Source organism: Belonocnema kinseyi, chromosome 8 (genome assembly GCF_010883055.1).
Source record: "Belonocnema kinseyi isolate 2016_QV_RU_SX_M_011 chromosome 8, B_treatae_v1, whole genome shotgun sequence".
NCBI classification, from domain to species: domain Eukaryota; kingdom Metazoa; phylum Arthropoda; class Insecta; order Hymenoptera; family Cynipidae; genus Belonocnema; species Belonocnema kinseyi.
In genome coordinates, this window is record NC_046664.1 from 102,237,462 (window position 1) to 102,249,421 (window position 11,960).

At 38.5% G+C, this 11,960-nt stretch overlaps 1 protein-coding gene across 3 annotated transcripts in view; it reads right to left on the reverse strand.

Moving 5' to 3' along the window:
- LOC117177878 (steroid receptor seven-up, isoforms B/C) overlaps positions 1–9,738 on the reverse strand; it is a 115,054-nt gene extending 105,316 nt beyond the window's left edge. For all 3 annotated transcript variants that reach the window (XM_033368924.1, XM_033368923.1, XM_033368925.1), the window contains exon 1: positions 8,481–9,738. In XM_033368924.1, the coding sequence (XP_033224815.1) occupies positions 8,481–8,805 (325 nt within the window). In that variant the 5' untranslated portion in view covers positions 8,806–9,738. The remainder of the gene's footprint in view (positions 1–8,480) is intronic.
- Between the last annotated feature and the right edge of the window lie 2,222 nt (positions 9,739–11,960).

The following is an 11,960-nucleotide window of genomic DNA, read 5'->3' on the forward strand; positions in this document are numbered from 1 at the left end:
CCTTGGAGGAGATTATGTTGAGAAATAAAAAAAAAAAAATTCTTAAAAACGTTGTTTTTCTTGGTCAGGCCGGAAACTTATCAATCCACCCTCGTATTTCACTTTTAAATTTCGATTTTGCAGGCATTTAAAATGTTTGGATGTGTAATTCTAAAAAAATTAGATTTTTATGTCATATAGAATTCAAAACTGTTCAATTTTAAAGGTTTTGAAATTCTTTTAATTTTGATCGAATTAAATGAAAGTAAATTACAGTTCACAACTTAAATTTTCCCAAAGGGATCGTCCATATATTACGTAAGACGTTTTTCTGTTGTTTGAATAAAGACAAAAATTACATTTTTGTCAAGTTGAAAAGGACACAGCGATATAAACAAAAGAAAAACGTCTTACGTAATATATGGACGATCCCAAACTTTGAAACAAATGATTGATCTGCAATATTGCCCTGAATACATTCTTAAGCATATCGTTTCTTTAGAACTCTGAAAAGACTGACTAAATACTAACACCTTCCAACAAGAGGAGGAGAAAAACGTTCGTTGACTGATCTATCTAGAAAAATGTATTTGTAATCAAGAGTTTCTCACGTCATTCTACAAAAGGTATATACACGAAGAAAAGAGTGTTCAATCCAGTAACAATCTTATGCGTTCCATCCCGTGAAATTGCCATCTTGAATCGCTCCTGCTTCCCAAGAGAGATGCTGCTGCGAGGTAAGAGTCGCTTTACCTGGACTCCTGAATATCGCGAGATGACTTTAGTCTTCAGCAGAGACGATAAACTCCGTTAGTCTCGCCATAAAATAAAATAAGAACCAACGCCTTCTACGTAAAAAATCTTATCAAACCAGATCTTTTTGCAATTTAATAATCAAACTCAAAGATCATAAACATCTAAAAATAGAAACGAGCCGTAAAAAGAGCATAACATTTTTCTGAGTAGAACCTAAAGAGCTGTCAAGACCATAACATCCCCCTCATTTTTTGTAGGGAACCACTTATGTTTCTTTAGGCTTTAGGCCTTTAGGGTTTAGGTTTAGGCGACCCTTCTAGTGTTTGACTGATCCATCCATTTATATAATAACGTTGGGGAAACATTTACTTTTTAAAAGACTGGAATAGATTTTAAATAATAGATTCTTCCTGCAAATTAAACTTCCGTGTCGTAAACTTGATTTTTTTAGAGTCCTTTTTCCGTTGATGATCGTGAAGGACTTTTGATCGAACAAGTTGAACTGGTTGGACGTTAACGCCTCTGGATTGGGGCGTTGTTTCGATATTAAAATGATGTCCTGGGACACTTTAAAGCGGACTAGTATTGTCTCCGGTCAGTTTACCATGCAGATACCAGTTTCCTGAGACGGACCGAAAAATTTTTCCCAAGGGATGACCCCTCTACTCTTTTCGGTTCCGTGTTTGTATAATTGAATGCTTTGCAGCCGTTAAACGATGAACGAAGGTTCCGGCTGAGAGATATGCAGCCTGAGAGAGTTGAAAGAATCAAGGGGAAGACAAAGATAGATAGGGGTGTCCGGTTTTGGAAACGGGCCGTTGGCCGATGACCAGAAAAGTTACCAGGGCCATTAATCAAAATGTTTCGGCCTCCAGTCATTTTGACACACCCCGATATGCCAGATTTTCTCGCGACTCGGCGGCCTCTTCTGCTGTCAATATTCCGGCTTTTGTGTCCTCGCATACAAGAACTCTTGAAATTTAAAACAGTTATTGACATTTGCATTATTTAAATTTATTAATTTTGAACGCTTCAACATGTATAGGTCGAAGTATTATTTCGCTCGATTTCTAATTAATGCTGCAAAGCAAAAGGTTGGGTCGATGCAGTAAAGCGTTAAATAATGTATTGAATATTATCGTGTAGTGGTGCAATTGATCAACTTATGTTTTAAATAAGTTGCTACTCACATATGGTATGAAAACAGAAGTGGAATACCTGTTGCCAATGGAGGGATGTTGATTATAGTTGCTCTACAATCACTTCCTTTATTGAATCAGCGCGTAGAAATGATTTAGCGGGAAGGCATGTTCTTGAAAAACACCTGCATAATATAGCGAACAATTACCGTGCATCTTTATAGATGAGAATAAGAACAAGTATGTACCTCGGACGTTGAGTAAACACCGAAATCGAATGATATTCATGAGCAAACGACCTAGTAGCATCCCGCATTGGTGGGATTACTAATGCTTCACATTTAAACTTATGCAGCAGCAACATTCTGCATCGACTGTTCATTAGCGTAATCATGCTGATTGGCGGCGATCACTTTATTACGTGGACGGATTGATTTTGAAGTCAAGCGATGTCAAACGGTAAGGAATTATTGTTAATTTGTCAAGCGGTCTCATGACGCTATACTGATTGGACGTTGGCCCAGATTGTGAATAAATATATCGGGTAACAGTCACCGATGAATCACGAAAAATTCTAGAAAAACGACGCAGCGGAACGCTTATTAAAAACCAAGCAAACAAGTATTACGCTAATTATTCACAATTGGCAAAAAATGTCACTGCCATTGGGTAAAAATGTATTACGGAATTCATAACCAACTGAGTAAATTAATTGAATTTATATCAGCGGCACGCCCATACGTCGCGTCGCCTTCGAGTTTTATGGCATTCAGGTAAACATAGTTGGGTGTTCTTGATTCTCTTATGCGACTATGATAATATTTCTTGCGATCACGTGACTAAGCAATCGTACCATTGATGGGCGGAGTTTATTCCACAAGTGGGGAAAGTCACTGACTACCTAAATTTATTATTGCCAACAAATTGTTGATGTTATCGGTTCCTTAATGCTTTTTACTCTGACGCGATTTAAAGTTTTTTTTTTCTAGAATTGAAACAAATAAAATTCCATGCGTATTTCATATGACTGTGATACTTCTTAGAATTGCAAGATTCTTCTTAGAATAAAAAAATGTAAAATTATGCATCTGCGTAGACGGGTATCGTGACTGTCACCTTTGATAAAGATGGAAACATTGCCGCGTTCCAAGCAATTAGGGTTACCACGAATAGAAATTATCGCGTGATTAACCGTATTATTATGGCCTCGCTAATACTATGGACGCGCGAGTGGTTCACCCTAATAATTGACAATATCGTTACCGTGCTTGTAATTGGAACGCTCGGGACGGGAGAACCTGTGATACCTCGAGCGTTCAATTAAGACGATACTTCCCAACGTCTTTGTTTCTATATTCTTCACTATCCTTAATTCAATAAAAGAAAATAATCGCTCTAGAAAAAGACCATAAATAGTGTTTACGAAGCGATTTTTATTTTGAACAAAAAAGTACTGTCGTGAATCTCACATACGATTGAGCAGTATGTGAATTTATGGTCAGATTATGTGTAAATTTCAGTACTCTATGTTTCACTGGTGTCACCGACCGCTAAGGCTCACAATTACGACGCTTTCATCAGGACGAGTAATTAGTCAAGAAACAAAGTTCATTAAGATACCTGACATCTTCGTGACCATTTCCGCTTATTATTCCTGCGACTTTCATATTAGGGCTCCAATTATACGAGGTAAAATCACTTTCTTGGATCTGATAGGGCTAAAAACGGCTTTGAACTACGCAAGACAGTATACCATTAAAAGAATTTCATAATATATAATCTTAATTTTATTTTAAGGGAATATATCTTTTCTTTTTTGGCACTCTTGCTTTTAAAATACTCGCCTGTCAGTTTAGCCTATTCTGTATAAGTAACAATATCAGCATCCATTTAACTTTGTTGAAAGAAGCTTCCGCGTTAAATATTGGTAAAGCCGTTCGGCACGAATGGCACATAATACCTTCCTGCTAGCAACAATGACGCTGGTGTGTATCACTTGAACGTTTTTACGGTTCAAGCTTGTGCCGATGCTCACTAACTTTCTCCGTCGTTACCATCTATTTACTGTCCCATTATTACCATTTGTATCTCACAACAACTGGATCTTGTCCACTTAGTTTGCTCAGTCGGAAAATAATATGCGAAAACCGCAGGTGGCTCACATAATAATATAGGCTAATCTCCACTTACGTATACACTTCCAAGTGTATACTCAAGAAACTTATTTCACACTTTGCCTGCGTTTGAACCTGAACAATTTCCAACACCTGAAACATCCTTGCAAAACAATCAACTCATCAGAGATGTATATACAATCTTCAAAAAGTAATTTTAATGTTTATAATAAAGCTTCTTTAGCTTAATTGTTTTCACGACAAGGTACGACAAGGTTGAATTCATCTGGAAGCAATTTTCACTAAAAGGATGATAATAAAGGTGCAATTGAAAAAATTCTATAAGACAACCTATTCATCAGAGAAGTATAGATTCAAGTTTCCCTAAGTGATTGACAGATTCTTACCAATCCTTCTTATGATATTGTCACAGAAATTTTTCTTCCCAAAGAATTGGGAATTATCCTCTGGTATTAGATGAGTTGGTGTATCTTTTCTAAAATTATGTACATAACATCACCGCCATTTATATCGAAAACATATTACTGAAAATGTTAATTTAAAAAAAAAAATTTTATTCGAAATAAATTACTGAAGAGGACCCCCAAATGAGTTAAAACATCAGATTAAAAACACCGTTCGTTGATTATTGAACCCTAAAGCCCATACAAAGAAACACCGACCCATATAAATACAATTTTTTTAAATTGATTTATACCTTTTCCTCAAACCTTCTTTAGCTTCGTGATTATGTTGCAACTATTTCTCACTTATTGACAATAGAAATATTTAAAGAAAAAGTAGAAGAACTGTGTAACCAATCGATCTAGAAGCAGTTTGATCTAAGAAAATGACAGTAGCAGCATTGAGAACTTTCGTTGCTGATATTGTGATTTTAACTAATCAGATAAGACAATTATTATAAATGTATGATTTATAGGTGATTTAACAAAACCAAACCAAATTTATTTTTAGAAATAACAGACAAAGCTGATCTTGTCCAACAATTTACATAAACAATAAGAACATTGTTTTCTTTTGTTCACGTTGTAGAGATTGTCAAAGAAAATCTTCAAGATTCCAACTTATCCAGAAGCTAGCTGATAGAGATTATTGACATTTGTGTTTGACAATAACCTAAAAATATATTGTATTAGCAGGATATACAATGGATATATGCCAGAGAGGTCGATTATCCTAACATATGCTAATGGTAACTAATTTAGCATCATTTACTGTTGTTACTCTTGAACATTCTCATAATAATCTTAGTGGATGAATGATGCATTTCAATTCAAATAACGTAAGCCTGTTTGTATGCACGTTCAGTTTTGAACTGCCCTTAGCTCATTATAATAATCCTCGCGATAATAAACGTCATTAGAGAAGCCTCGGGTTCTACGCACCACAGACAAGCAGGGTTCGGTGGTCTGTGGCCTGACTCGTGCTTAACCGCACTCTCAAATCTCTGATGCTCGTTCTACCTGCACGGACATAAAACCCACACGAGTTCTCGCGTGTGTATAGAAGTATACAGGTGCCCAAGTAGCGTATCCGTATATGTAGCAGACTGTACTCTAGTACCTTGTCTCGGGTAGAGGTACTCATGAATTTTAATGAGTTCGGTAGTCCGACGACGACCAGCACAGAAAAATAGTTAGGGTTGCGACTACGAGGAATCGACGTGTACCGAGTTCGAGGTACAGGACCTGAGAGTGTCCAATGCTAACCCTGCTTTTGGCACTCCACCTTGTCCCATTCAATTCAAGCAAATACGTTTTTAACTTTGCTCATTAGGAGGATCATTAAAACTTCACAACAAGAGTTGTCAATAAGAACAACCAGAACTGCAGAAATAAAAAATAATAGACCTTAATCTAGCATCAATAATAAGTAATACGATGCAATCGAAAAGCCCATGGGCGAAAACAATTCCTGATTTAGAGGATGCAGTAGATTTCGATTAACTTTTCAAGATTCATCCGTTCGTCTCTGCATGTGCGAGAAATTTTTCTTCGTTACCCTCTCGTCTCGGATTCAACCCTTATCAAGAGTCCTTTAATAATTGAGTGCATTTGTTCGATATTTCCCTAACCTGGAGAAACCTTGATTTCTATTAATAATTTAATCATCGAAAAGAAAACAAATGTATGAAGGGAGTTAAACTAAAATCATACAATTATTATCATTCGTGTTTCCTAATGTGAATTCTAATTGAGGGAAGAAAAGGTTTAATATGTGGAAAGATAATCGAGCTTTTTTCGATCTTCCTTTCGTCGAAAACTATTTACCGCTCGGCAAGCACTCGGCCGTGTAAATACCTCCTCGCTTCATTTCTTCGGCCTATTACATCGTTATTAGACTCCTAACAGACGTGTAAGTGTTCCAAGGAACACCCCACTGGGTTATTAATGGCAGACTTTTTGTTTTTTGGGTACTTCTCGCCACGCGATGGACGCGGTATCTCACGCCTTGGATGAATTAATGTGGGCGCGAGCATTAAGGTAGGTGTCGGGCATTCAAATGCGAATGAGTTTTGGTACTTGTAGTGACAAATTGGGGAGCAGGTAAGGGATCCTTTCTCTGATGTAGTGCTCTTCAACGGAGGTAAACGTCTACCTCTACGAGGCCCTTCGTATTACACAAGCAAGCTCCAAGGATCTACGGGTCGTTGCTCTCTAATTCTTCCCTAATGCCCATTCATAGTTCAAGCCATAGTTCTTTAGTGTTGAAAATCATACTCTTTCGTTCTCTATTTTACTTCCCGCCATCAAATTCTATATTAAACTCTTTCAAGTCCATAACTTTACTCTTCCTTTTATGATTATGAATATAAAATTATTCAGCACCCATAAAATTCATATTTTCCTTTTCTTCTCCTTTTAGCACACTAGCGCAATTATGATTACCTATACCTGATGCTAGATTGAAAATAATTAGCGATTCCTATCCATCTCTAAATAGAGTGTGAATTACGAGTCGATCCTTTAAAGCCAATCTTCGATTTCTATAATAACTCTACCACTATCGTAACCATATCCTTTAACGATCCCGTAAGCTATTCAGAAATCTCAGATCGTCGAATTATTAAGGTTGTTTATCCTGAAGAGAATTAAATGCTTCAAATCTTGGATGGCATATTTAAAATATCATCCTTAATCATTATATTTTCAAGAATAGTCCTTTAATCTTTTCCTCGCTGAATCCCCATACTTTCCCGGTATCTTTAACACAGTTAATTGTCTTAAATATGCATTTGTAGTACTCTCGGTTTCTATATTCCCAGACTATTCCATCAAATGTTCGTAATGATCTACTATTAGAGTAAATCCCGTAACGTCTACGTTTCTGAATCTAAGTGGGGAATTTGTTCTCGCATGCGACACTGTGCTGCAACATTCGCTGTATTGCTCAATTCTATCTCGTCAAGTTGTAATTATTAATTTAGCCGACCTTCCCGTTTCTGCTTATTATTTTATATCCTTGTAAAAACTTTTTATTATTATGCAACTACATTTCTTCCAATTTTTGATTGAAGAAAGAGAAAAATTAAAGAACCCTGTCTTTAAACGTATCAATCAGAAAAGTTATTTACGTGTTCGTCATCAGCTAGTTTTTCTGGTGATCAGAAAACTTATCCTTCTTTACAATAGTACATAAATGATATTATTTGAATTATGTTGTGACATATTTGTAAGAAGAAAAATAACTTGACTACACATTATTTTAAAAATGGTGACACAAATGCTCTAATCGATCTTCCTATCACTGAAGCACAGCTCAGCAGTTGTTTTAAAATAGAAAATTTTCCAGTCATAATCAGCACCATATCTCAATCATAGAAGCGTTGATCAGAAATTTCTAGTCAAAACTGAAAATATACGTTTCAATTCTTTTTCAAGGAAAATGAATTTTTATATAACTGGAAATTCGATTCTAACTGAAGTCAAGACTTATTAGAAGAAATAGGAAATATCATGTAATTCAAAATTTTGTAATTTAATTAATTTTTAAAGGACAATTTACTTTCAAATAAAGAGACCGATGCGTCATATTTTCCTGCTAAAATTATATAAATAATCATTGTATTTAAAATTACATGCAAGATACAATCGCATAAAAATGACATATCTTAAATCCCGATAATTATTTGGCTGAAAATCTAAATAGGATTTTGAAACCTAGAGCGCGATAGATTATATATTGATTCTAACAATTTTACTACGTCAAAAAAAAAAAACAAAAACTGACGTGATTAAGAAAACTTTTAATGAAATTATTTTAAAATTAATGAAAAAACAGGTGACGCCCCTATTCTGCAATTGCACCAAACCCTTAAAAATTATTTATATAATTTGTATTATTTATTTCTCTACGATATAACGGGATCGAATTCCCTCAACTGACTACTCCTAAAACCTGCAACGAAATTGACCCTAGCCCGACAACGAACAGATGATTATCCAGTAAAAAAATAACAGAAAAGACTCACCTTCGCAGGTGAACTGTCCATAATGTTTCCCGCTGCTTTTATCCCCGCAAACAACGCACTCAATATTGGGTGATTTGTCCGTTTGTGAACTTCCCGATTGGGAGCTGTTGGCCTGGCTGCCGGGGGTTGTGCTGGGTGGAAGCGGATCCCTCGACGTCAGGACGTTGCCGGCGGGAACGAGGCACGTGATATCTTCAGGGGTGGCGGAAGGCGTCAGGTGAGTCGGTGGCATTTGCGACGGAGTGCCCACCTGCAGCGGAGCACCGCCGCCACCTCCACCAAGGTCCCGCGAGGCCCACGACGGCGGCGGGGCCACCAGCGCCATCGAGGCGGTGGTGCCGCGCGCCGGGAACCCCAGCTCCAACGTGGTAGAAAGCTCCGGGTGATGTGCTGTCGGCACCCGGCCTGGGAACAGGGTAGCCGTCGCGGCCGGGTAAACCACCCCGGCTGTCGCCAGGGCGTCCGCGCCTCCTGTCCCCCCTCGAACCACCCTGGCTGCCTTGATGAAGACTGCCCCCGAACTTCAACTACTCCAGCTAATCGCTGAAAGCTCTTCTTTCAATTTCTTTCTGATACTAAAAACAGACTGAAGACACTTTGAGGACAGACTGAAGGGTTCTTAATTTTCAGACACCTCCTAATTCCGAAGAACTGTCACAATACTTGTTCAGGGTTCTAAGAAATCAGGGTTTCCAAACTTTACAGGGGTTCAACTTGTCGGCACTTGTCTTTCCGAACACTAGTATCTTATCACTGGCTGAAGTCACTGCCAGTTTTGAATTATCACAACCGCACTACACCGACACTGAAAAACTTTCAATTAATCGGACTATAGTCACCAAAAACGTTATCAGCGTTCTCCAAAATGGCGACACGTTCTCTGAGACCGGTATTGCAACTGATCAAGATTAGATCTCATTATCAACTTGCTTTTATTAGATGCCATCAGCAGAAGACTAAAGATCATCAGCAGTAGCTAAAGATCATAAGATTTGACTGATGTCCACAATTATCCATATCACACTTCCCGCACTGCACTCCGGGTCTCCAGGGGGTGAACCACTCAAATATAATTCATCCGCGAGGAGTTCTCGGCGGTCGGATACACGGTCACCTATTGAAGACCTGGAGGAGCGCGATCACGATGAGATAAATAGATATGAAGGCGCGTATTAGTCCGTCTCTGTCGCGCTTTTGAAGAGAAAAGGAGAGGAGATCCGACTGCCGGATCCACAGAACTATTCTTGAGGCCGACCAGAGACCGACTGCAGACGAAGGCGACCCCTGACACCGACCTAACCCCCACCAACGGCGACTCTCGCAGGTTTCTCGCGGTTCGTCGGTTGCCATAGTGACCGAGGGTGGGGTCGAGTCCCGGGCGCGCCCCGGTTCGACTCTCATTGGCTACGGCCCTGTCCTACCTTCGCCACCACTGTAGTACCCACTTCGAACCCCAGTGCCCTCTCTTCTGCCCTCTCTCCTTCCAGCTGTCACTATCTCTTTCTCTCCGTCCTTTTTGCAAGCACCGCAAAGCTTGCCCGCTTCTTCAACCTGCTGCTGATAATACAAGTATCACTACTCTTTTTATCAACCAACCACCACTACCTTCCACTCCGACAACCACTACATTTTCACAGTTTCACTAGAAATTTCAAGTTGGTACTGCCAAAACTTTCCGGTCTCATTCCGCTCACTGGGCACTGGGATAATTTAGGTGAGCTTTAAGAATCTCAAATCTTTTTAAGAATTCTTAACCAAATGCCTAAGATAACAACTAAATAAAGTTTCTTTCTCTTAATACAGAAAATGTTGACATTGTGTCTTTCGAAGTATTTGTCTGTGTGGGAACAGCTGGGTACAGTTTTTTAGTATCGCGCACGTCAGTCACAATAATGCAACGATAGATATCCTGCGTTTGAAAGAAACAAGCTTGTGTACAAAAAAATGGAGAAAAAACACGAATTGTGGTAGGGATCTTCCACGGCACATGCGGCACGCTTCCATTGACCTTTAATCTCACAAACCGAAATAACGCTCCTTCCCAATAAGTTCCCGAAATTTAGAGTTCTGGAAAGAGGATTTTCTTTTTATAAAAGGAGTACCTACATTGAAAATATTGTCGAGAATATTCAAGATCAATTTTTGTTTCCAGAATTCGTAGTTCTTTCACTAGAGGAAAAAGGACTGATTAGTTTTCTGGCTAATACTAAACTTGAAGGAATCCAAGTTTTGTATTTTTTTAAACTTCAAACTTAAATTCATTTAAAGACGGTTAAATTTATTCTACGTTGAATTGATTTCAATTAAATATTTAATGAAATTTATTAATTTTCTGGAATTAAATTTAAATGTAAAAAATGTAATTTGCACGAATAATATATTTAACGAAGTGTCTCGTTTTTGCGGAATTCTAGATTAGTAGTCAAATTTTTTATATATATGGTCAGTTGTCCCGAAATATTGGAATGACTTCTTAAGTCGACATGTCAAAATAAAAAGGTTCCATCTCGACAGAACGAAATAAAAAGGTTCCCTGCTTCAGAGGGCGTTGGTGTTACCAATACTATTTATATGGGATTCTTAAGCTTTCATGTTTGGCCACCCGAGATGGCACCTTTTTATTTCGTTCTACCGAGATGACACCCTGTTATTTGGACACGTCGAAGTTTGCCAGAATCAAATTGGGATTTATTTCACTTGCAGTTGAAATGACCTCCTAATTGACTTATAATTTCACTTGATTCACTTTACTTCGATTTAATCACAAATTACTTACGTCAGATTTAACTGAATTCTAAAATTCAGTTGAATTTATACTTCAGCTAAATCGTGGATACTTGGTGATTTTGGAAAATCAAGAATTTTTCTACTTAAAAGCAAAGCAGCCGTTCCAAGTAAATAAATCATTGCATTGTCACTCGGCATGCGACGGTTCAAAACGATATGTTTCCGTAAAATTCTTGAGAATCGATAAACTTTGCATTGATGAAAGTCTCTAGAAATAAGACGTTAGGAAATTCGTAACCGACTTTAGATGAAGAATTTCTGAGGTTGGAGTTGTTTGCCGTATAGGGGGTGGAAAGTAGGAAAGGAAGAGGTCAGACTCAGGGGGCGGCAGCCAATAGGGAAGTCGAGTCAAGTGGGGTGCGAAAAATGGGCCGGGCTGACTTCCTTCCACCCCTGTGGAGGCTTAAGGGCGCGGGTGAGGGTAAGGGTGAAGGAGAAGGGGCACGGAGGGCTCTGAAGGCGACCCGGACACCGAACCAGGGTCAGTCGGGTCGCAGCCCTGCCCCTCTGCACCCTTGTCTGTCGTGCTCTTTGCACTCTGCGCACTCCACGTACATACCAAGATAGTTTTTCCTATAAACAGCTGTCCTATATTTTTCTCCTCACCTTCCGAATTTTCACCCTTGCCACTGCTCTATTTCAATCTGTTCAGTTTTAAGCACTGTCTAGTTATCTAGTATTACGAAATTTTTC